General features: G+C 44.7%; 1 protein-coding gene and 1 long non-coding RNA gene across 3 annotated transcripts; one reads left to right on the forward strand and one right to left on the reverse strand.

The window, feature by feature from the left end:
* Positions 1 to 3,541: 3,541 nt before the first annotated feature.
* Positions 3,542 to 16,701, reverse strand: SMIM17 (small integral membrane protein 17). Of its 2 annotated transcripts, none has more exons than XM_077913722.1 (4): positions 16,634 to 16,701; positions 10,080 to 10,320; positions 8,881 to 8,957; positions 3,542 to 5,292 (listed from the first exon to the last, which is right to left on the reverse strand). In XM_077913722.1, the coding sequence occupies exons 2-4, from the start codon at positions 10,240 to 10,242 to the stop codon at positions 5,182 to 5,184; spliced, it is 351 nt and encodes a 116-aa protein (XP_077769848.1). In that variant the 5' UTR covers positions 10,243 to 10,320; positions 16,634 to 16,701; the 3' UTR covers positions 3,542 to 5,181. The 2 variants fall into 2 exon arrangements, with proteins under 2 accessions (XP_077769848.1, XP_077769843.1); XM_077913717.1 differs by having other exon boundaries at positions 10,080 to 10,327; positions 16,634 to 16,688.
* Positions 15,852 to 21,571, forward strand: LOC144323393 (uncharacterized). The gene is made up of 2 exons (XR_013388831.1): positions 15,852 to 16,200; positions 20,828 to 21,571. It is a non-coding gene; the product is annotated as an uncharacterized LOC144323393 (long non-coding RNA).
* Positions 21,572 to 26,309: the final 4,738 nt, after the last annotated feature.

Genomic DNA, 26,309 nt, shown 5'->3' on the forward strand with positions numbered 1-26,309 from the left:
CCTTTTTTCAAGGTTGCCCAACACTTTCCTGTGTAATGGGACGATGTAAAAAAACCCACATTAAAAAAATGTTGTGAGATTTTTCAGTTCTACAAAAAAATATAAAGTATAATAGATGTTTGTCCGCCCATCTAGTTTGAATGCCTTAAAGAAAACGATTTTAATAGGAACACAATACCTAAAAATGGTTTCATAACAAAATTTACCATAGTTTATGATACATATTTGCTTTTAAAATAGGTCATGAAAATATGTCTATTTTTTCCCCTGGTCAATTTTAAAGTAAATTACAGACATGACCTCACTTTATTGTTAAATACCTTAGTTTGCATCCCTAAAAAAAGTATCTTCTACACAACCACAATATTATACACCCACTGAAACATTAATTTCTTGATATCATCCAGTCAATATTTAGATTTCCTTAGTCCCTGAAAAAGTTTGAAAAGGTGATGTAATTTGAAAATAAACATCAATGATCTTTAATGTGTGTAAGGGGGAGGGAAGCTAAGCCAGGACACAGATACATAAACACAAAGACACCTGTCTCCCTGCCCACCAGCTTCCCTGTCTCTTGGTCCTACCAAGGGAGCTGTGAGGGGCCAAGGAGGACAGGATGTGTGCCTTCACTTTTGCCCTGGCATTACCAGCACAGGCTTTGGCACACAGTAGGTCCTCAGGAAATCTCACACAAATAGACGGATGAGTGACAAATCCCTCTTTCTGTCTTACAGAGTCATGACTCATGGTGCCTGAGTCAAGACTCAGGCCTCAGCACAGAGTAGGTCCTCAGGATCCCAGCATCCCATCATCAGCCCTGACGCCATTCAGGGTCAGAGACCACAGGGTTGGTTCCTACCTGTACCCCGCACATCACCCAACCCAAGCATTAGCACACAGTAGGTCCTTAGGAGATATAAATTAATAGATCAGGTAAATTAATAAGTGAACATCCTTAACACCAGCCCTGGATCAGAGAGCATGGCATTTTGGTTCCTTCCTACGACCCAAGCTGGCCCAAGGCTCTGCACATAGTAGGTCCTTAAGAAGCTCAAGGTGACTGAATACATAGTTGTCCCTCCCAGCATAGACCCTGGAGTTATTCAGGGTCAGGGATGACACAGTTCATCCCAATGCCCCAGACTTCTCTCAGCTTGCGCCTCAGCACACAGTAGGTCCTCAAGAAATACTGAGTGAATGAATAGTTGAACAAGCCCATCTCCAATCCTAGAGCCATTCAGGGTCATGGACCACAGAGTCTGACTCCTCCTTCTGACTTTCGCCCAGCCCAGGTGCTCTCACACAGTAGGTGCTCAGGGAGTGCTAGGTGAATGAATGAATGTGTAGTATGGGGCGGGGCCTTGGGCGGGGCTGGCGTCAGGCGTTGGAGCCCAACCCGAAACCTCAAGGAGACCCGTCCAGGTCCAGTGCACCTGCACAGCAGGGCCTCACTTGGATTTTGGCCTCGCTGGGGCAGGCGCTGCTGCGTCTCCATCTCCGGGGACGGCCAAGCGGCCGACAGTGCAGCCCACAAACCCCGGAGGGTGGGCGTGTGCGTGATGAGCGTCGCAGCAGCCCCAGAGGACAGGGCTGCCTGGGGTCCCTCCTGCTGCGGAAAGTGGCGCACAGCCGCACAACCGTGAAGAAGCGGGTGGGGGTGAATGGGTGACGGGTACTGAGGGGGGCACTTGACGGGATGAGCACTGGGTGTTATTCTGTATGTTGGTAAATTGAACACCAATAAAAAATAAATTTATTAAAAAAAAAAAAAAAAAAAACGTGAAGAAGCTGAGCACCAGGAGGTCAGCTGCCAAAGAGACCTGTTTCAGAGCTTTCGAAATGACGGATGAGGTGAGGGGGCAAAGGAATTGGAACACCGCCACGCAGCCTTCCATCAACCTCACACCAGGCAAGCCAGTTTCTCCTTTAGGATTTTAGCCCACTTATTTGACATCCCTTCCCCCATCCGCTGCACTATGTTCCCCAGATACTATATATAGATACCACCCTGGTCCAGCATGTCCTGTTCCCAGAGGGGACAGAGAAACCTCAGGCACATGGTGGAGTCAGAAAGGATTGGGGTCCCACAAACTGGCATGGGGAGAGTCCCTGGGAAGTGCAGGCTCAACTCTGCAGCCCCCACCCCCACCCCCAACTCAACCTTCCCAGGACTCAGCTCCTCCGGGGAGACCAAGCAGAGGAGGACAGACCAGAACCTCATGAATCCATAATTGTCAGGTGGTGGTACAGGCTATGAAGACAGAGTGACCAAGGATGGAGGTGCTTTGGGGACGGTGAAGGAGGCCTCTCAGAGGAGACACTGAAGCAGAGCATTGCAGGAGGTGAGGGAGCCATGGCAGCTTTCGGGGCAAGAGCATTCCAGGCAGAGTCCATTCCGGAGTCAGTGTGAAGGCCCCGAGGCACATGCATGATGGGCTTGTTCAAACAACAGAAGGCCAGTGCAGATGGAATGGAGGGAGAGGTACAAGCACAGGCCAATTCCGGCAGAGATGGACGACCACTGTGAGGACTTTGGCTTTTACCTGCGGAAGCAATTCGGTTAGGAATGGTCTTTTTTTTTTTTTTTTTTAATGGTCTTAATTATGGTTTCAAGGGATCTGTCTGGCTGTTGAATGGAGAATAGAACACTAGGGCTGGGCAGTCCCAGTGGTGCAGCGGTTTAGCACCACCTGTAGCCCAGGGCGTGATCCTGGAGACCCTGGATCGAGTCCCACGTCAGGCTCTCTGCATGGAGCCTGCTTCTCCCTCTGCCTGTGTCTCTGCCTCTCTCTCTGTCTGTGTGTCTCTATGAATAAATAAAATATTAAAAAAAAAAACATTAGGGGTGTGGGTGGATACTTCCATCATCAATGAAATGAGGCTTCTGGCATGTGAGAGATCCCAAATAAATGACCACGACTTACATGACTTACACTATTATCATGATTATTTTCTTTTTTTTCTTTTTAAAAATTTATTTATTTATTCATGAGAGACACACACACACACAGAGAGGCAGAGACATAGGCAAAGGGAGAAGCAGACTCCGTGCAAGGAGCCTGATGTGAGACTTAATCCCAGGGCCCTGGGATCACGCCCTGAGCAATAAGGCAGATGCTCAACTGCTGAGCCACCCAGGCGTCCCTCATGATTATTTTCTTTAAGATTTTGTTTATTTGAGAAAGAGAGAGAGAGAGCACAAGCAGGGGGAGGGGCAGAGGGAGAGGGAGAAGCAGACCCCCACGGAGTAGGGAGCCTAATGTGGGGCTCCACCTGGGACCCCGAGATCATGACCTGAGCCATAGGCAGACACTTAACCGACTGAGCCACCCAGGCACCCATCATGATTATTTTCAATATCCTACAAATTTGACTAAGATGTGTGGCATGGGCCAGACTAATTGTAGCCCACAGCCCCCACAGCAGCTGCTCTGGCTGGGACATCTGGGACAGTCCCCACAGGCATCTTCCCATTTCCACTCTTGCAGGATGGAAATACCAACCACTATCAGACAAGGTAAAATTTAAGCCAAGGATTAAATTGGTTTAAAGATAATCATTTTATTTTTCACAAAGGATTCAGAATCAGGTTTTAACTAACATTTATTGCATGGCTATGATATATATGCCTGGCATTGTGCTTGGTGTTTTACATGTATTCTTTAATTGGCAAAGATGTTAACAGTGCTGTAACTTATATGCATCAGGGAACACAGTGGCTGAATTCATAAAGCAAAGAATGCAAAAAGATATTGACAAACATGATTGTACTAACAGATTTTCATGTAACCTTATTGGTTTTTGACACAATAAAAGACTTTTAAAAAGGTATTGAAAGCAGATATGTTTGAGGCCACATTCTTTTTTCACAGTGCAGTAAATCATTAAAATAAAACTATTTTTAAATAACTGATCACTGAGTTTCAAAGCACTCTTTAGAAAAAAACACTACAATAGAACATTTAGACAAGGACACATATTACCAAACTTTAAGATGTGGCCAAGGCTATATAATCAGAAATACATTTATTCTTAAGTATGCTATTTTAGCAAGTAATTTCATAAAAAGACATAAATGAGTTAATTATTCAACGTAAAAACAGACAAGGAATAAAAATAGTAATAAAATAAACCCCATACGTCTCCATGGAAAACAAATCACAAACTAGCAAAACATGGATATAAATAAATCCCAATTCTAGTTCTTTGGAAAAGAAATCATAGACAAGGTAAAACTTTGACAAATCTAATAATGGGTAAACCACAAACAGAAGTCGAAAGGAAGAAAGTGGTTAGAACAAAATAAAGAGAAGCTTTTTGGTTAATTATAGAATAGTATTCATAATTAAATTAAAATCTGAAAATTCCAATGGAATAAAGAATTTCCTAGGGCATAAAAACCACTACAGATCATCAAAATGAATGAAGTATAAAAGTATTCATAAACTGATAACATGGGAAGAAACTGAAAAAGTCACCCAAGAATTTAGCTGAAACTTTCGCCCTGTAGCTCTAGGTCCTGATTCCTTTATTAGCGAATTCTTTCAAAAATGTCAAGGAAGTGTTAATTCTTAAGCTACAGAAGCTATTCTAAAGTTTAGACAACAGGAAATGTCATGTCCTTCTATGATGCAAGCCTCACTTACCATGTTACCAAAACTTGACAAAGATAGCACCAATCTTACGTATGAAGATAGAGGCAAGAATCATACATAAAATATCAAGACATATAATCCAGGGTCAGAATTGCACCACAATCCCAAGGGCCAGGATTGCACCACAATCCCAAGGGCCAGGACTGCACCACAATCCCAAGTCTACAAAGATGATTTGATATTAAGAAATCCACAGATTTCATCAATCCCAAATTGCTCATTTTTCCATAATCTCTAAAGTCAGGAGGCATCTTCCAGTTGGTGGCATCTGACAATGACGTGGCATGTTTTCCTTTTTCAGTAGTATATAAAATAATATGTATTTTACAATCAACAATGTTTTAAGTTCAATGAAATACAGTAATGCAAAACCTCACACCAGAAGATTAAATATCAAAAAAAAATCATCTTGATGAATGTTTGAAAGGCATTTGCTAATATCCAATACCTATTCCTGATTTTGAACCAAGACATTTCCTTAACAAGAAACAGGACATCTATTTCAGGACAATTGCCACCACTATAGCTAAATGTGGAACATCATAGGCATCCCCGTTAAAACCAGGAACAAAAACAGGACACACACTACCAAGACTATTGTCGTTTGTTGCGGAGCTTTCGACCACTCCAAAAAGCCCTGAAACAGAGAAAAAAAATTTTTTTAAAAAGGAAAAGTTAGAAATGGAAGGGCCACCATTGTTTCTTACCTGATGCAGAGTATGTATGAGCTCTGTAAATACCTGTCAAATGAACACATAAATGGAAAAACATACCATGATGAAGGATGGAAAGACAAAATGGTTATTGATGACAATTCTTCTCCTAATTAGTGATTAGTATAGTGTGACTGGTATTAAAATATCAGGGAGGTTCAGGGAATGGATATGACATAGTGAGTTATCTAGAAAGCCAGGCAGTGGCAATATGAAAAAAAAATCCTTAAAAAGAAGAGAAATGGATGTAGCATATCCTATGAAATGTTAAAGCATATGATAAATTGTTGATGGGGTTCACATCTCTAATCTTTGAAAAAGGACTAAGTCCTCCTTCTGGCCTGCTGTCCACTGCTGGACACCATCTCATTTCAAAGCTCCCCTTTACAATCTGGAGAAAATAACCCACGTAAGCAGCTCCACCACAGAAAAATTTGGAAGGGGGCAGCCCCGGTGGCACAGCGGTTTAGCACCGCCACCTGCAGCCCAGGGTGTGATCCTGGAGACTTGGGATCGAGTCCCACGTTGGGCTCCCTGCATGGAGCCTGCTTCTCCCTCTGCCTGTGTCTCTGCCTCTCTCTCTCTGTCTCTCATGAATAAATAAATAAAGTCTTAAAAGAAAAAAAAGAAAAACTTGGAAGATTTTTCAAATATCAGGGCTCTGCCCTTGGATTTTTGGATGCAGTACACCTTGGATAGGACCAGAAAATAACGTATTTTTACAAAGTTCCTCATAATTTGTGCTATTGAAAAAGAGGACAGATGTTTATTTTTCTGTGGCAACAACACTGAGAATCTGACAATTCGTCAGCTGAGGAAATGGGTATGACCGAGAATACTACAGAATATTTTGGCAGCTGTAAAAAAGTGATTTTAAAAAAGAACAAAGGTGATCAATATATATCAACATGGAAAACTATCCAGAATATTGTGGTTACACGGGCATATACACATGTACACACTCACTGACCTGTGCATTTTATTGGAAATCCTTATCATTTTTTAAGGCAGAGTATAAAGTTAAGAAGAAAAATGTAATAAATACAGGTCATCTGACATGCAGACATTTGATGTATATGCACACACACAACTTCTACCACTAATAATGGCCTCATCAGCCCCTTACCTTGTTCCCCTTTGTTGCTCTTCCAACTGCTGTGCATATTGGCCATGAACTATGGTTTATCTCTTCTGTTTATGATTGCCCCCTTCTGAGAAATGCCCTTTGCTAATGAAAGCCATTCCACCCCCACCTCAGGGAATCATGTGGGAGGTCAGCCGTCCATACCAGGGATGGGGCATAATACACTCCCCCTGGCTCACAGGAGGGCAAGGGCTATGGATGCTCCAGAGCTCCTCATGGGATCAGGCCCAGGCTGGACCCCAGTTAAACCCATATATTTGCCTCCTTCCCACTGGCTCTTTCAAGCTCCCCTCACTATCTGCAGGTTCCTCCCAAGAGCATGCTCCCTCACTAAATCTTTCACACAATACATCCCAGCTAGTCTCAGTTTCCAAGGAGAAAAACATCTATAAGGATTCATGGCAACTTTTCGAAAACATTCTCTTGGGGGCACCTGGGCGGCTCAGTAGTTGAGCATCTGCCTTTGGCTCAGGTCGTGATCCCAAGACCCACATCGGGCTCCCACAGGGAGCCTATTTCTCCCTCTGCCTGTGTCTCTCATGAATGAATGAATGAATGAATAAATAAATAAATAAATAAATAAATAAATAAATAAATAAATAAAACCTTCAAAAAATAAATTTAAAAACATTGTGTTGGAGTGTAATATGCAAAAAGAAACTTGCACACATTCTAATTACCACCTGATGGATCTTCAGCAAGTGAGCGCCCATGTCCCCAGAGCCCAGAATAAGAAGCACCTCATCATCTGTACTCCAAATCCTCCTTCATTTAGGTCTCCTCAAAGGGAAAGCTATTTCAATCTCGGATGTTGTAGACAGGTTTTGTCAGCAACTTTTGCCCACCAGGGGTTATCTCTGGGCGTTAGTGTTTCTCTTTTAACCTCATGCACTTAGATGAGGCTTGCATTTATGACATGAGAGGTGAGTGACGTCTGATTCGTGGGATGAGCACAGGCCCTTATGCCTTATCCCAAGTCCTCTCTTGGGAGAGGATAAAATCCCAGACCAGCAGAATACCAGAATGCTCAAGAGATGTACTGGATTCAAATCCCAGCTCTATCACTCACAAGCTGAGTCATCTAGGGAAAATTACCTAATGCCTCTGTGCCTTAGTTTCACTATATTTAAAATCGGACCATAACAAATCCTATCTCAAGAAACTGTTAAAAGAATCAAATAAATTGAAGAAACTGCATGGTGAGGTCTGTGGAGGCTGGCAATTATTATTATTCATGGTCTCTGGTCCCACACGGCCTCATCCTCTTTGGTTTTGGGAAGGAGACCACCAGGAGGAAGGAGGCTCTGTGGATGCCAGAAGCTCAGCTGGGTCAGGACCCATAGCCGGCCAGTGAGAGGTGCACCCTGCCCCAGCATGCACTCTGTCAGTGCTGGCTGAACAAGTCAGAGCTCAGTGAATAGATGAATGAATGAATGTTGTTGCAGAGCCTCTAGGCACCTCCCCTTGGTTAATAAATGAATTGGTTAATAAATGAATTAATAAAGAGAAGCACTGAGAATCGCATCAGCCTCATGAGGTGAGTGGCAGCTCCTACCTATGTCATTCCCATCTATTTTTGTTTCCTACCTGGAGGTCCTAACTGGCTCCTACACCCATTCCTCCACCTCATCCAACCCCCTTCCTTCCACATGGGCTACCAGCGTGACTTCTCTGCATCTGCAAATCCCTTGAATGGCTCCCCACTGCCCATAAGACACACCCAACCCTCTGGCATGGAACCTGGCAGCAAGAGGGGTCCTGTTAAAACAGAAGTTGGAACTGTTCCCACCTCTGTCCAGAGCTCTCCTACAGCTCCCATCTTTACTCAGGGTAAAAGCCAAATTCTTACCATGGTCAACAGATATTACATCATCCATCACCTCCATGACCTTGTCTCCTCCTACTCCCCCACCACCACTCTTCTCCAGGCAACTGACTCCTATGGCTGTTCCTCACATGTGCAGAGCACACTCCTACCTCAGGGCCTTTCCACTTGCTGTGCCTTCTGCCTAGAACCTCTTCCCACTTAGACATCTGCCAGGCTCACTCCCCCACATCCTTCTTGCCTCTACTCCAACCTCTCCCTCTCAGTAGAGACTTCCCTGGATACTACCCCTACCCTGTACTTCTGAACCCCCTTCCTGGCTTAGTTTTCTCCATAGCACTTATTACCATCCAGCATGATTTGTAATTTAGCTACTTATTTTGCTTGTCTGTCCACGTTAGTGACTGTAAATCCAACAGAGGGAGGCACCATTTCTATCCCATTCACTGTCGTACTTCAGTGCCTTGAACACTGCCTGGCACATAGAAAGTGCTCCATAAATGGCTGTGGAATGAGCAAATGAGGAGGAAATCCCCAACTCACCTGCGAGTCCTCAGATTCTTCATCTCCCTCCACCGGGTTCCACTCCTGGGCCAGTCCAGGCTCTTGAGAAGAAAGACCTGAGTACAGGGAAAAGGAGCCATGAGCCAGTGATCAGGCCAGCTGGCGGTGGGTGGGGATGGGGGGTTGGGGAGCTTTCCCTGCTCCTCCACCTGGCATCCTACCCCTGTCTTCCTCATTCCTGCATAACCCGCCAGCTTGCACACATTCTGGCCCACGTGGCCCAGGTGGTCACAGTGAATAGGAGACTTGAATGTGATTTGCCACCTGAGCCTCAGTTCCTTCAAATGCAGGAAGAGAAGTGTTTCTTCTCTGTTTACCACAGCCTCCTGCAACACGGTAAGCTTGTCACCACTGCGGGGTCACTGCATGTGCGGCTCCAGCTGCCCACACGCAACCACCAGCTCTTTGAGTAAACGACCCCTTCTCCTGCCTCTCTCGCCCTCCCTGAGCACCCTTGGGTCCCTCTCCATCAATCATCCCATTTTACTGTCTTCAGAGCTCTCATCAGACATTACTTTCCTTTTTATTTCATTAGTTGTTTATTGTCTGTTTCTCCACTAAAATCTAAACTCTCCTGGGGTCATCTCATTAACTGCTTGATCTAGAGCGTCCAGCACATAGTAGGTGCTTGTGGTAATTTTTTGTCTCAAATGGCCTTCCACCCCTTCACTGATCCCTGTGTCCAGCCCTTTCCCTTGATGATGCTGCACTTGACCACATAGCTTATTTTGACCAATGGCGTGTGAGCAATTGGGTGCCAGTACAGCTTACAAAGTGCTTGTGAATTGAGGCTTTCCCTCTCTTGCCATGCAACCACCCCCATGAGAAAAAGCCTGGGCTGGCCTATGGGAGACAAGTAGCCCAAAGTCAGTGCCATCAAACCACTCAGACATGTAAGTGAGGTGATTGCACGTCAACCAGCTGGCTTGCCAGCTCAAATGTAGGCATGGGCATTGGGAGAACTGTCCCCCGAGGCCACATCATACACTGACCTGCAGCATTGTGAGCAGAGAAATGGCTATTGCTTTAAGCCACTAAGTTTTGGGGCGACCTGCCACACAGCAAAGGCTGGGGGACACATATCTGTCCAATGAATGAGTGAAGGAATGAGTGTGTCTCTCTCCCCAAGGCTCTGCCACAACCTTCCCCCCACCTCCCATGGGACACCTGCCCCTCACCTTTCTCGTCACTGTCACAGCTGGCAGCCTCAACCTCCACAGCCACCCAGTCTTTGGTGGAGGTGATGCGCTTCTCCCAGGTCCTGCTCTCCCGGGGCAGCAGCATCTTGGTCCTCTCCGGCTCCAGCAGCCCCCGAATCTGCTCAGGCCTGAGGATCTGCATCTTCCAAGGACGTAGGGTCTCTGAGACAAGTCTCTCTTCGGACAATCTGTCAGGTTCCTCAGGCACAGAGTTCAGAACCTGAAGGCTGACAAACATTTAGTCAATCCACAAGTATTTACGTCTGTGTGCCACACACTATTTCTAGGGGCCAGAGACACAGCAGTGCCAGAGGCCCAGCTTACTGCCCTTGTGCAGCTTGTATTCTAGCAGGGCCCAGTGGGGAGAGACAGTGCACCGAACGGTGCCCTAGAGGCAAATAAGGAAACAAAGGGAATAGGAGTTTCAAGGTAGGAGCCAGAGAGCAGCACATTCACGTGCATGTTCATTCCGCAGCCCAAAGCACACAGCCAGAAGGTTTTAGGGAGACTCACCCCCAGAATCCCTCTGGCTGCAAAGATAAGGGCCATGGTCTTCCTGCCAGCCCCCAACAGCCCCAACCTTCTCCTTTGCTGGCATAAAGGAAAACCTAGAAGCATTCCCCAGGTGGAGGTTAAAGGTCTAATTTAAAAAGAAAAGCTCTTGGGACGCCTGAGTGGCTCAGTGGTTGAGCATCTGCCTTCAGCTCAGGTTGTGATCCCGGGGTCCTGGGATCGAGTCCCGCATTGGGCTCCACCAAGGGAGCCTGCTTCTCTCTCTGCCTGTGTCTCTGCCTTTCTCTCTGTGTCTCTCACAGATAGCAAATCTTTTTAAAAAATAAATAAATAAAATCTTTAAAAAAATAAAAGGAAAAGCTCTTTAGTATTCTCATTCTCTATCCTGTCAACCCAAAATTCAAGAAATTGTTTGCAAGGAGCTGAGTGACACTGTGTAATCCTTTACCTTAGGACTCTACAGCTGGTTTAGCTCCTTATTCTAGGGAGCTGTCTGTATTATCAGCCTTGCATCACTTTAACCTACAGACTGCTCTGGCAAAGAGTAATTTTTTTAAAGGAGTAAATCCTCTTGGTGTAGGGGGGAAAAGCTTTAAAGCATTTTCTTCTTTACTTAGGTGTACACAAATAAAAATCGTTATAGCAAATTTAGAAACCACAGGGCACATAGTCTAGATCCAAAGAGATATTAGTGACTAAACAATCAAATGCAGAACACACACACAATCAATTGCATGTGGGGACCATGTTTGGAGTCAGAGTCAAAGAAACCTGGTGTGAAAAAAAAAACATTTTTAAAACAATCAAGGAAATTGACGATGCATTGGGATTTTCGATGATGTCAGGGCAGTCTCATCGTTTCTGCTGGGTGTGGAAATGGTCCTATGGACAGGTCAGAAAATATCCATTTTATTATTTTTTTTAGAGATCTTTTTGTAGTGTGTAAAAGCCAATTAACACGATGGCTGAGATTTGCTCTAAAATACTTCTGGGGGAGCACCTGGCTGGCTCAGTCAGTAGAGCAGCCAACTCTGTCTCAGGGTTGTAAGTTCAAGCCCTACATTGGGTGTAGAAACTACTTAATACGTACATACATACATACATACTTCTACAGCAAAGGAAAAAGACAGATCAAAGGAAGTCAGAGTAAGCAAACAAATGATGATTTCTGAACCTGCAAAGTGGGGAGATGTGGCTTTTAGGGCTATCCCTGTACCTGTGAGTAGATCTGAAATGTTTTCATGTCAGAAACTAAGACGCTAAGAGCAGATATGCAGAATATGTTCTTTGCTTCAACTTTATTAATCATCATGTTGGCTTTCCTTTCAGACAGGGACAACTCCCAAACCCTGGAAATCCCAGCCCCTGGCACAGCCTGCCTCCCGGGCTCCACCCTTTTCCCTCCACCATCCACTTGTCTCCTCACTGCACATCCAACTGGTGCTAAGCGCACCTGCTTCTGTCATAGAAAATATGGTCCCGGTCCCAGCCTTAGCTCTGCTCTGGTCCTACCCCTCTGGTCCACTCCACCATGGACCCCACCCCGTCCTCCAGCCGCTGGAACCACCATCCCACTCCGTCTCTATGAATTTGACTACCCAACTTCCCATGTAAGTGGAATCATACAGTATTTGTCCTTTTGTGCCTTGTTATGTCACACAGCATAATGTTCTTCCTCAAGGTTCATCCAGGTTGCAGCACAGAAATTCCCTCCTTTTTAAGGCTGAACAACACATTTTGCTTGTCCGATCAATGCTGCAGCTATTGTGAATAATGCTGCTATGAATATGACTGTGCAAATATCTCTTTGAGACCCTCCTTTCATTTCTTTGGGGAATAAGCCCTGATGTGGAATTGCTGGGTCATGGGGCAATTCTCTCTCTAGTTTTTCCAGGAGCTCCATACTGTTTTCTACAGCAGCCACACCAATACACATTCCTAATGGTGCACAAGGGTCCCTTTTCTCCATATCCCCAACAACACTGGTTGTTCTCTGGGGTTTTTAATGGTAGCCGAATAGGGGTGAGGTAGTTCCACTGCCTGGATGAGAAAGTCTGGATTTGATGCTAACATGCCTTCCTACCTTCCCACCCCTGTCCCCTCTCTGAGAGAGAGATGCTTCCTGCTCAGGCAAAGTATCCAGCCAGAAGGTGGTGCTTTCCTGTGCATACTTTTATGATTACTCTACATACTGTAAACAAAGGGAGAGGGGAAGGGGGAGATACTGATTTTCCATTTATAACAAAGCTTCCCTTTGTTATAGACTTTAAAAGTGCAATGACTTTAAAAGTGTTATAGACTTTAAAAGTGCAATGAGTCCTGGTGAGAGTGTATGTTGGCTCAACCACTTGGAAAACTATTTGACAAACATCTACTAACTGAACATTCAATTTCACTCCTAGACACTCACTCAAGAGAAAGGAAAATCGGGATCCCTGGGTGGCGCAGTGGTTTGGCGCCTGCCTTTGGCCCAGGGCGCGATCCTGGAGACCCGGGATCGAGTCCCACATCGGGCTCCCGGTGCATGGAGCCTGCTTCTCCCTCTGTCTGTGTCTCTGCCTCTCTCTTTCTCTCTGTGACTATCATAAATAAATTAAAAAAAATTAAAAAAAAAGAGAAAGGAAAATCATGTCCACACAGACACTTGTCCTCAAATGTTGCTATCAGCCGTATTTGTAGAATACAGATGTTCATATTTGCAGACAACCCGCGTGTCTCTCAGAGAATGGACAAGTAAACCACAGTTTATTCATATAATGGAGGGTTATTCAGAAATAAAGGGTACAAACAGAAAGGATACACACAATAACACACATGAATCTAAAAGTATACATAGTAAACTGAACGAGAAAAGCCAGACATAAAGGAGAACATTCATGTGATTTTATTAATTGTTTAAAAGTGTGGAATAGGCAAAGAAATGGATGTTGCTTGGTAACATCCATTTGGGTTGGGTTAGGTTGGATTGGGAACAGAGGAGGAGCAAGGGAACTTTCTTGGGGTGCTGGAGATCTTCTATATCTTGATCTGAGTAGTGGTCCTACAGGTAAAGACACTTGTGCAAATTCACTCAGCTTTCCCTTCATTGCACTGCACACTTCATGCCCTTTGCTCTGTGTGTTTTAGACCTCACAGAAAACGAAACTTAAATACAAATTGTTTAAATTTTGTGGAACTTTATTTGTGGTTTCCTTGCACATTTCTGTTTCAATATGTAGGTAAACAAATGTTGGTTTTGAGACTTGCACATTGCATGTATTTTGTTGTGTTTTTTGAACCTCATTCTGCAGTATTTCCAACATCAATGTTTGTAACATTCAGACATTAAAAGGACGCTTTAGATAGTGTTGGTTTCCTATGGCTGCTGCAGGAAATTACCATGAATTGGGGGGCTTAAGACAATGCAAACTTATCACCTTATAGTTCTGCAACTCAGAAGTCTGAAATGGGTCTCACTGGGTTAAGATCAAGGTGTCTCAGGGCTGTGTTCCTTCTGGAGGTTCTGGGAGATAATCAATTTCCTTGTCTTTTCCAATATCTTAAACCATCTGCATTGCCTGGCTCCATGGCCCCTTCCTCCATCACTAAAGCCAGCATTGGCCACTTGAGTCTTTCTAATGGTGTGTCACTGTGATTCTGACTCCTCCACCTCCCTCTTCCACCTTGTAGGATCCTTGTGGTTGCTTTGCTCCTGCATGAAGAATCCAGTTTCACCACTTCCCCCATCTCCACATCAGCTGATTAGCAACCATAATTGGCCCTCACCCTATAACCAATGTATTCATAGGTTCTGGGCATAAGGATGTAGACATCTTTGGGGAACCATCTTCCTGCCTACCACAAGGATTAAATACAAATGCTAGAAGAGAAACAGAGGAAGGGGTGTAAAGAAAAAAAAGGGGGGGAATGGTAGTGTTGGCGCCCATGCAACAGAAAATAGTTGAAGGTAGGAAAGAATGGATAGTGCTAATGGGATGCTCACAGCTGCCAGCATGGCGAGATGAGAACTTTCAGCTCCACCACGGATTCACTATGTGGCACTAGGCAAGTGACTTAAATCCTCCACATTTCAATGTGCTCATCTGTAAAGTGGGGGTGTCGACAGTAACGGCGGCTACCTCACAGAGTCGTTGTGAGTTTTATGCGAGACTGAAGGAGACTTTTATACAAAGTGAGTGCCTGACGAGTGGAGGAACAAACAGGCTTTTCCTCTGCTTGGCTCACCCTTGCCCTTCTGTGTTGGCCTTTGTGCTCACACCTCAAGGCTGAGCAGAGACATCACATCCCATGGGACCCTGTTAACCTTTGCCACCCACGTGTGCTTGAATGTAAATGACTTTCTCAAAGCATTTCTCAGCCAGAATTTCGTGAAAGACCTGTGCTGAGTACTGGGGACTTGGGGATGAATGCAACATGCTCTCAGAGGCTCACATTCTCCTGCACCAAGAGGATAGCAAGCAAAGACCAATGAGCAGAGCAGGAGACCTGGTGTCACAGCAGACAGAACACCAGCTGCAAGGCTCAACCTTCATGAGTTGGGCAGATAACACAAATGCAATAGACCTAAAAAAATAAAGATGTCTGTCCCTCCCTTTTACTTCACTATTTGAAAGTGAAAATGAAATTCGGGTCCAGAGAAATACTTCTCTATTGTAAGGAGAATGTGAGTAAATACCAACAGATGCCTGGTATGGGCAGCGGTGATAGGGAGTAGTGGTGAGTGCGGCAAAGGAAAAATCTGGTTCCTGTCAGAAGCCCAACCAATATTTGCCCAATTAAAACGTGCACCCAATGTCTCCTATCTTCTGATTCCTCAAGAGAACACCGGAGATTTATAGTTTCAGATGACATCTTCCCCATTCTAAAATACTGTCAGATGTTTAAAAGGAAGATATTATGCCAGCGAGCCAAATAGGGCAGGTTGTCGGGCTGCCAATTTGCAACCTCGGTGTGCGCTGGGAAGTATGAGAGGGTGAGGAAAGGAGGCTGTAAGCATAAACAATACTTTCCGAGTACTGTTGGAAAAGTTTGTGAGAGAGCATGAGTGTGGGTCCTGTTTAGATTTTAATGTCAGCTATAATCATGTGTTTAAGCTGAGGGGAAGAGGGATGACGGAGGGAGAAGACAAGAGCCTGGAGTCCGGGTTACAGGAGCCTGGATCTAGCTGGATGGAGGGTGGGGAGGAACAGAGAGAAATATGGGGGGGGGGGGGGTGGCGGGGGTGTGCACGTGAAGGAATTCACACTTCACAGTCTCCGTGTTCTCAGCGAATCACCAAACTGGTCATTCCCGAGAAAAAAGGAGGGAGATGAGGTAGCCACAACTGACCCCCACAACCGTATCGGTAACGCTGCAGCCACGGTTCCCAGGAGCGCGCCACACCTTCCTAACGTAATCATCGCCATCATTCCCTGCGGCAGATACTGTTCCACGCATCTTACAGACGGAGACGGTCCTCGGTCAAAGCCACACAGCTCATCCGAGCTGGGCGGGGAGGCAAGCGCGTCCGACCACCGCGCCTGTACTCCCGGCCACTACAGAGCGGTACGCGCGCACTCAGACACACAACGGATGCACACACACGCAGGTGTGTACGGGGTGGGCACACGGACCCGACGTGCTACACGCACCGGGACGGCGGATGCAGACGCCGAGACCCCTGCGAGCCCGGGGCGCACGTGCGCCCAGCGACCCACGAGGTTGCGGGATGCAGGGTTGATCCCTTCCTGGTGCGGAAATCGGAATTCAGCTGCGGTGCACCGGCCGCCGGCCGGGCGGTCAATGCTCGGGGGAGGAACAAATCCGACCCAGCCCCAGTCCAGCCCTCTCCCCGCGGACTGTGCGGAGGGAGCGAGAGACCCCCTCCCCGGACCCTCATCCTAGGACTGCCTCCGATCCCGCCCCCAAGCACAAACGGGCTCGCACAAATTCACAGGCGCGCTTCCCGGGTGGCTGCCCCCGCCCCCAGCCCCGTCTCGCAGCCCCACCTCCCGCCCGCGGGGGTCCCTCCAAGGACTCACCCTCCCCAACCAGACCCAGTCCCGGCACTGCAGAGCTGGAGTGGCGGCGACTGCGGCTGCGCAGACTCGGAGGCTGAGGGGGTGGGGGTGGAGGGGGGCATGTGGGGAGTTGGGAAGGGTGGGAGGCCTTGCAGGGGAGCCGGCACCTGCTGTGGGGTAAGGAAGGGAGTGGAGGGGCCATGGAGACAATGTGACTGCAGTGAGGTTGCTCGAGGTATGGTGCTGTGCCCGCCGTGGGTCGGCCACAGTGGAACGAGCTCTGCATCCCCCGCTGATGGGCACAGAGGTTATGCTTAACTTCCCAGCTGCAGATCCGCACCAAGGCCAACAACTTTCTCAGGCCCCTGAATGGCTCTCTCTTCTGCAAACCCTGACCGGTGAGAGGGAGGAGGGAGGAGGGGCAGGGGTGTGGCAGGCCCGGGGACCCTGAGGCCAGATCGCCTGGGGTCAGAGGCTGGCTCCGCCATTTGCTAACAGTGTGTCCATGGGTGTGTCGCTTAGCATTTCTGTGCCTCGGTTTCTCATTCTGCTTACCACCTCTCAGGATTGCTGTTAAGGTAAAAAATAAGCCAGGCTTGTATGGTTTTTAGAACAGTGCCTAATTGTTGCTACTATTATCACTGTTCAAGTTTTACAATGTAATCACTACCTGCCAAAATGCTCTGATGGAAGCTACATCAAAGTTTTAGATTTTTGATAAAGCCATAGATGGGGGAAAAAAGTCTTTCTTTGTGGTCTTATTTTCATTTCATTTCATTACGTGTTTGTTAACCAGGTTTATTTTCTGCTTGTGAATTGCTTGTTTATACTCTCCCTGCTTTATTCTATTTTTATAGCTTTTGCTTCTTGATTTATAGACATTCTTTATATATTCTGATACTGTTCCTTAGCTTGTCCCTCTATCTGTGGCAGATATTTTCTCCTGGCCTTTCATTTATCTTTTCACTTTGCTTACACAGAGCCTAAAGTTTTGGATTTTGATAAAGTTCAATCTATCCATTTTTTCTACTCATAAATACACTTCCCTCCACAACCTCATACTTTAGTCTTGTTTTATGTTTAGTTTGTCTGGAATTTTTTGAATAGTGCAAAGATCCAACTTTCTTTTCCAAATGTTTAGATAATTGAAGAATCCTGATTTCCCAGAAAAAACACTCAAAATAACTGTCATTTATCCAAGTGATTCGATGAGCAAAGGTATCACATGTACATTATTTTATTCAATGACCCAGAGTGGTAGGATGTTATTGTCCTCATTTAATAGAGAACTAAGGCCTGAAGGATTTACATGATTTGTCTAGAGGACAGATGGCAAGAACATGGGAGGATTAAGATTGGAGACTAGTTCTCTTAGGCATTTCCATGTATGTCACATAATGGAGGGAGCTTTTTAAAATTTTTTTTCATTTATTTATTTGAAACAGAGAGAGTACACATGAGCAGAAGTTGGGGAAGAAGGAGAATAAGAAGCAGACTCCCCTCTGAGCAGGGAGCCCAACAAGGGGCTTGATCTTAGGACTTTGAGATCATGACCTGAGCTGAAAGATGCTTAACTGACTGAGCCACCCAGGCATCCTGGAAGCTTTTTTTCTTTAGAAGTTTAGAAGATGAGCTTCCAGCCATTCTGAGCACAGTTCAGTATGAATAAATGAGAGACAGATTTATCTAGAGTATGGTTCCTCATTCACCCCTCACCATTTCCTCTGATAACAAGATATTTAGTCAGGACACTAGGGAGCTACCTCATTCATGGAGCCTTTGAGGGAGTTTTAAAGGCTGGCCTCCAGACCCAGATCTACCATGCACCAGCTATGTAACTTTGGGAAGTGAATTAACTGGGTCTCAGTTTCCTTATCTGTAAAATAAGGACAGTAACAGATCCTACCTCATAGTGTTATCATGAACATCAGAGTTAATACATGCACCTCATACAGACTGAGTCACTATTATTGAACAAGTTCTCCACATAGGAGAACTTCCAAATGTGACCCTGATAGTTCAAATAATTAAGAGTTGTTCTTTTTTAAAAAAAAGATTTTTTTTTTAGTTATTCATGAGAAACACAGAAAGAGAGAGAGAGGCAGAGACACAGGCAGAGGTAGAAGCAGGCTCCTTGCAGGGAGCCCGATGTGGGACTCAATCCTGAGTCTCCAGGATCACGCCCTGGCCCAAGGCGGCACTAAACCGCTGAGCCACCCAGGCTGCCCAAGAGTTGTTCTTAAACCAGACTCAAGGGGGCAGCCCGGGTGGCTCAGTGGTTTAGGGCCGTCTTCAGTCCAGGGCGTGATCCTGGAGACCCAAGATTGAGTCCCACGTCGTGCTCCCTGCAAGGAGCCTGCTTCTCCCTCTGCCTATATCAGCCTCTCTCTGCGTGTGTCTCTCATGAATAAACAAATAAAATCACAAACAAAGAAACTCAAGTTTGAGGGGTTTCCCTAGGGTCAGAGGTAGAGGTGGGAATGGGATGGTGGGGAGTGGGGTGGAGGGGAGTGGAGGGGAGTGAGGAGGCTACAGAATGACTTCTTAGGAAATGACTCCTTCCCAGAGCAGAAAGAGTTTCTGGAATCTTATTCTATGTCTTCCTTTGACCTCTCTTCAGTCTTTCACATTTCCTTTTCTGTCTTTGCCACGTCTCTGCATAAATGGAAACCACCTCATGACTGATTCCATTTCCATGTAATATTCATATATTAGTAAGTAGTCATTTCATTTTAAATAAATGCACTTTCCATATTTTTAAATGCCTCTTAAAAGGAAACTTTGCAGTACTTTATAAGTGGAAAGCCAGTTTCATGCTTTATAACAAAAAAATAGAAGTAAAATAAATTCTAATAATTCATAGCTAGAAGCTGCCACTTGATGTGGTAGATTGAATTACCCCAATTCACCATCACTCTAACTGTGATACATCTTCACTCTTCATGGCAAGTCAAGGGGTGAAGAAGTAAATTCTGATTACCATGAGGCCATGGGAAAGGTGAAGATGTGTTATGCTCATGAGCTTTTTTCCCTCTGCTGACTGCACTTTATACCCTCCGCCATAATAAATCATCATTATGAGTATGACTGTATGAAGAGTTCTGTGAGTTCTGCTAGTGAATCATCAAGCCTGGGAATGGTCTTGGGGACTTGCAACACAGCCGTCAAACCTTGGACAGTACCTATGGCTACTCTTCTACCAGGAGTTGAGTACTGTTGACATCTTTTTAGAGGCTCCAAGAGTAACTGGAAAAAAGACAAACTAATGCTAGTTGTTCATTCCTACACTCACTCACTAATTTAGTAATTCAACAAATATTTATTAAACAGCTGTTATGTTGCAGATGCTGTTTTGGGTGGCAAGACAGTTGAAGTCTGTGGCTTAATGGAGTTTACATTGTATTGAAACAAACAAGTAAACCAATCAATATAGAAAAATAGAGTTTGTGTTAATTCTATGAATTACATGAAACTGATCAACGAAAAAAAAAGAAATTGATCAATGTGATAATAACTGCGAGGCCACTTTAGATGGGAATGGTCAGGAGAGGTCTTTCTGAAAGGGTGGCATTTTGAAATAAGACCCAGAAGGTGAAAAGGAACTGGTGATGCAAGAATTCATGGCAGAATGAATAGCAGGTACAAAGGCCCTGAGGAAAAAGAAGGAAGCCAGTGTGAGCAGAGTGGTCGGGCAAGGGAAAAACTAATGGGAGATAGGATTAGAGAAGCCTTCTAGGGTCTTAAAAGCCACAGCAACATCTTTGAATGTTATTGTAGGTGCATTGGGAAACTATGGAAGGGCATTGAGGAAGGGTGTGATATAATCAATTTACATTTTCAAAGCATAACTGACACTGTTGTATGGGGAAAACTCTAGAAGGGAGTACAGGTAAAATGGAGAGATCAGTTAGGAGGCTCTTACAATAAACCAGGCAAAACATGATGGTGGCAGCAGTTGGGGTGAAGAGCAGGGGGACAGATTCAGAATACACTCTAGAGATGGAGCTGAGAGGACTCACTGATGGGCAGTATGTGAGAGGCAGGGGAAAGGAAGGAATTAAGGAAGACTTTTGGACTTTGAGCCCCAGCAACTAAGTGCCCTACAGTGAATGCAGTGAGGAGGACTCACTTTTTTTTTGTCTGTGAGAAAATCCAGAATTCCCTCTTTGGGGCATGTAAAGTATTATATGCCTGTGTTTTTTTTTTTTTTTTGAGGTTAACGCCAAGAGAGCCTGGTTACCCAGATATCAGCATTCAGACACTCTGGGGATGACGGTTGTGGAGTGAGCCCAGGAATGCTCAGATCAGCACATCTAGCGGAGACAGCGGCGGAAGTGGGCTCCTGGCGCCGTTCGCGGTGCTGAACCGGTCAGGCCTGAGCTGTCCGTGGTGCTGAACTGCTAGGCGGGCCGGCTGGAGAGGGCTCTAGCTCTCTCTACCCCTCTGCCTCTCTATGCCTCTCTCTGTGTCTCTCCCCACGCCTGCCCATTTCCTCCTCTTGCCACCCTCACCCTTTCTCCCCCTCTTTTTCAAAGAACCCATCTGCCTGTGGAAAGTCCTGCTGTTGCCTGGAAACAAAGCTCTCTGGGCTTTGGGGAGCACGGGATGAAAGCAGATGAGGGTGAAAACAGCAGAATCATTTTTAGGAGGAAGCTTTGGCTCTTAGAACAGCAGGGCCTGATTACAACCTGACTGGAATTACTAACGCAGAGTTTCCAAAGCATCTCTGAGAGGAAAATGTACAAAAAGGAAAACAGGGAATCCCTGGGTGGCTCAGCGGTTTAGCGCCTGCCTTTGGCCCAGGGCGCGATCCTGGAGTCCTGGGATCGAGTCCCGTGTCGGGCTCCCGGCATGGAGCCTGCTTCTCCCTCCTCCTGTGTCTCTGCCTCTCTCTCTCTCTGTCTATCATAAATAAATAAATAAAATTTTTTTTTTTAAAAAAAAGGAAAACAAAGAAAAGGTGCCCAGGATTCAGGATGATGGTTATCTTGGGCTGGGTGGAAACAAGGGAGTGTTATATATAAGTATATGTGAGTTATTGGCAAGAATCTAGTTTTTATGTTGTGAGGTGGGGTCACAAGAAGGATATTATTGTAGATTAATATAAATACAGCATGGTTATATTTTATGCTAACTTGAATTATAAACATTTGAAATCATGAGCATTGGGGGCATTTTTGAAATGAGAAGACTTATAATTTAAAATCTTTAAAAATTCATACTTTTGAATGTGACCAATTATGTCCATTGTAAACTCTGCTTGTTATTATGTTATCACTTTAGCTAGTACAGATACATGGCAACCACTTTCATGAGAATTAGTCTTAAATTATGTGAGTTTTGAATTGTCCAAGGTCTTCAAGAATGAGTCCCTGGCATAAAATCTAACCACTGTGGGATTAATGACTGAATGAATGAATGTTTGTTTTTCCCAAAGATCTGGTCAACAGGGAAGCCATATATGCTTCTATCACTCAAGAGACAGACATTCATAAAGCACCCACTATGTGCTGGCCATTGCAGGGGACATCCAGGATACCTGAGGCATATCCTCTTCCCCTAAGAGAATGATTTCCACACCTTTTCAAGAGGCAGGAAGGTTTGAGCCTCTGATATGAGCTCTTTGATCAGCTAGAGTCACTGATGTCTGACTCTTACCTACTCTTCTCTCTCTCGTGAAGATGTTGGCCTGATGGGTTTTGATATTCCAAATTCTCTAAAGAAGCTGGCGCTCATTACATTATATACATATTTTTCTTACTTAAAGTCTGCCTCACCTTCTAAAATATAGACTCCTGGATAGTAGGGACTGTGTGTTTCTAATTCATCCTTGAGCCTCTAGCCTTTAGAACATTGTTTGACACATACTGGATGTTCTATGAATGGCTTTTTTTAAGGGTTGAATGAATGAAAAGTGATGTTTGTAAACACAAAATATCCCAATATCTCAATTATGGTAACTCATTAAGTGAAAAAGAAGATGAGTGAACTGAACCAACACATCAGTAGGCTCAATGCAGCCTATGGTCTGCCCAGGTGAGTCATCTAAGATCATGGAGCCCTTATTGACCAAAACGTGGCTGTGGCCCAGAAGACAGGGCTGTGGCATTAAGCAAGGAATCCTGTTTGCAAGGATCATCCCACAAGGGAAAGAATCTACTTATTCTTTTAAACAACCAGAAGGAATTAATCCCACTATGTGGCTGCATTTAATTATGGTGGTCCTTCCCCCAAATAGCAGATATGAAGGTTTTTTCCAGAGAGTGATCATTTGGGAGCCTCAGATCTCTTGGAAAAGACACAAATTCCACTTGTAAACAGCCAGGATTTAACCCAGAGCAATCTGTCGCCAAAGATCTTATTTTGCTACTACTGAAAATTTCTTAGTTTATGCTACAGGGGAGCAGGGGAAAAGATGGATGATTGAAGTGAGAGAATTCACCTAGTCACCTAAAACCCTGAAGTAGTCACTTGGGGGGTATGGAGAGAAACAGAAAAATGGCAGAATTGCCAAGTCTGCTTAGAGAAATATGTGCCCTCCTCCATGCTATCAGTTGGGTAATGTTGTTATCCTCGTTTTAAAGAACAAAATAGATCTTTGTGGACTGATATGGAAAGATCTTAAAGACACATTACTGCATAGAAAAAAGTCAGTTGCAAAACCAGATGCAGTCTGACATCACTCATAAGAAAACCCACCAACATATAAAACAATGTCAGATATTTTCTATGGATGCACAGATGTGTATATAAAGGTATGCCAAATTTAAAACATGACTGGTGTTAAGAAAAGGCACACAAGATTACCAGTTATCAAGGTTTCATTTGTTCATTCATGATGAAAAACCAGTAATTTTGTTAAATGACTATCACAGCCAGAAGACATATCTTCGGGATCCCTGGGTGGCGCAGCGGTTTGGCGCCTGCCTTGGGCCCAGGGCGCGATCCTGGAGACCCGGGATCGAATTCCACGTCGGGCTCCCGGTGCATGGAGCCTGCTTCTCCCTCTGCCTATGTCTCTGCCTCTCTTTCTCTCTCTCTCTCTCTCTCTCTCTGTGACTATCATAAATAAATAAAAATTTTTTAAAAATTAAAAAAAAAAAAGAAGACATATCTTCAAGTCTCAGCATGGCAGAACTTGGGAATTAAGGTTTTTTTTTTACCCTGGATTATAGGGTTTCAGGAAGTGTTTTATTATGTGGGGATCAGGACTAGACAGGGAGGCCGGGTTCTATTTGGTTAATCTTAGAGTGCAAACTAATTTCTCTTACTGAGTAGGATATGCAATGAATGTGACAGTTTTGTTTCTACATGTATAGCTTATAAAATAAAAAGTTAAAATCCTAAAATCCAAAGATATTGACAATATAAAGGCATACTTCATGTCAGAGATGTTAGAATGTTAAAAAAATTAAAAGTGCATCTTAGCATCAAAGAAATATGATACATAGATATAATTACAACTTGTTCAGTAATAATAGTGTATATATCATAGTAAAAGGTTTATATACATTTGGCATTGTAATTATGACATGAGTAATATTAGCCCAGCTTGTTCTATGGATAAGGAAAGTGAGGCTCAGAATCAATGCATTCCTAGATATGCACATAAAAGCTGCATCTATTTCTATGGGCACAGACACATATGTACTTGAGAAGGAAAAGCACCCTCCAGTGCACCCCAAATCTGCAAGTTACTCACCTCTAGAGCAGAGGGCTGGGATTGATGAAGTGAGATCAGCAGGAAGTCTTGCTCTATCAGTTTGTTTTGACCTTTAACAAAGAAAATGTTTTTATTTATTAACTGTCCAGAAATGAAATAAAATAATACTATTTAAAAAGGGATTCAGAGAAGGTGAGTCTCCCTCCAACAGATGGAATTTGAATGGCCTTGCTCACCCCTGATTCTCAACACCTTCTGATAGCTATTCAACTGAGTCACCTGGCTCACACAGCCAGTAAATCGCAGACTTGTGATTCAGACCTGAGAGCCTGGCTCTAAAACCCACCCCTGTCCTGCTCCATGGGGCAGACTATTTTTGGAGTTCTTCAACACCAGGGGAGATCTCTCTCCTCCTCAGTTTCACCCTCAGGATTGCACATTCCCGAGAGGAGGGGGGAACAGGGCATGGCTGACTGTATCTACTGTGTTCAGTCTTTGTCCGGGTCTTCACAGCAGTCCTCTTCCCCCAGAGAGGATCCCGGATCCATTCTTGGGCAGCCAATCTGTCTTTTCTTTCCATCTAGGAGAGATGATTGATTGCCACAGGGGACCCTCTCTCAGATGCAGACCACCAGCTAAGGGAAAGAAAGTCCTAGCATTTGATTCCCTTCTTTGCTGGCCCTGTTAGAATCTGAAGAGATGAGAGGTGTGTGTGTATATGCACATGGAAAACAGCTCATGAAGGCTCCCAAGTAATGGTTGCCAGAAGAGAACCCAGGGTTGGAAGGCAGGGAGAAACTTGCTTTCTTGTCATATATTCTTTTTTTTTTTTCTTGTCATATATTCTTTTGCCCCTTTGAGTTTTGTATCAAATAAGCTCTTCAGTGAATAATGAGAAATAAAGTACAGAAGTAGGTAAATTGTTAAAGGATTAGGATAAAATGAAAAAAAGAATTGAAGGCAATGTCAACATGAGATGTATGGTGGCTTAAAATTATTTTTTAAAGATTTTATTTGTTTATTCATGAGAGACAGAGAAAGAGGCAGAGACACAGGCAGAGGGAAAAGCAGGCTCTCTACAGGGAGCCCGATGTGGGACTTGATCCCAGGACCCTGGGATCATGACCTGAACCGAAGGCAGACGCTCAACCACTGAGCCACGCAAGCATCCCTTAAAATTACTTTTTAAGTCAGGCTTGGTGCTCGGCATGGAGTCTGCTTAGGACACTCTCTCCCCTGCCTCCCCCTGCCCCCCAACTGCTTGCTTGGTCTCTCTCTAAAAATAAATAAATAAATCTTTTAAAAACCTACTTTTTAAAATCAAAATCATGTACCTACATGATGAAAAAAAACATCTGAGTGGTAAATACCTAGGAGGCACACTCTTAGTTCCTATGCTACCCTGTAGGCTTATATAATTTCATCATCACTCTTTTGAAAGGAACCATGAGGGTCCCAGTTTCAGATAAGATAGGGTAGGGACCTCTGTTCTGTCTCTCTCACTGAAGAATTTCAATAAATCAGCAATCTTCACAGCAGTAGGAGCTAGTGTAAGTATTTTTTAAATTTTTATTTATTTATGATAGTCACAGAGAGAGAGAGAGAGAGGCAGAGACACAGGCAGAGGGAGAAGCAGGCTCCATGCACCGGGAGCCCGACGTGGGATTCGGTCCCGGGTCTCCAGGATCGCGCCCTGGGCCAAAGGCCAAACCGCTGCGCCACCCAGGGTTCCCTAGTGTAAGTATTTTAATCACTGATAGCTAGCACCCTTTTGGTGATCTGTAGGACAGGACAAGGCAGCAGGGTCAGAGACTTCCCATCAACTAGTTACCAACTTCTGCAGAAGCATCTCAAGAGATTAATAACCTGTACAGAAATGGTACTATTTACTATTATGTATATTTGCTAATCAGAGCTCTGCTGTAATGTCACCTTCTTAGAGAGATCCTCCCTGACTCCAAAGCTGAAGCAGCCTCCCCTCCTCTCCACCTCATTACCTCTGTTCACACTCAGAAATTAGCACACTAGTGGCTC

The sequence above is a fragment of the Canis aureus genome, chromosome 1 (assembly GCF_053574225.1).
Source record: "Canis aureus isolate CA01 chromosome 1, VMU_Caureus_v.1.0, whole genome shotgun sequence".
In the NCBI taxonomy this organism is placed as follows: Eukaryota; Metazoa; Chordata; class Mammalia; order Carnivora; family Canidae; genus Canis; species Canis aureus.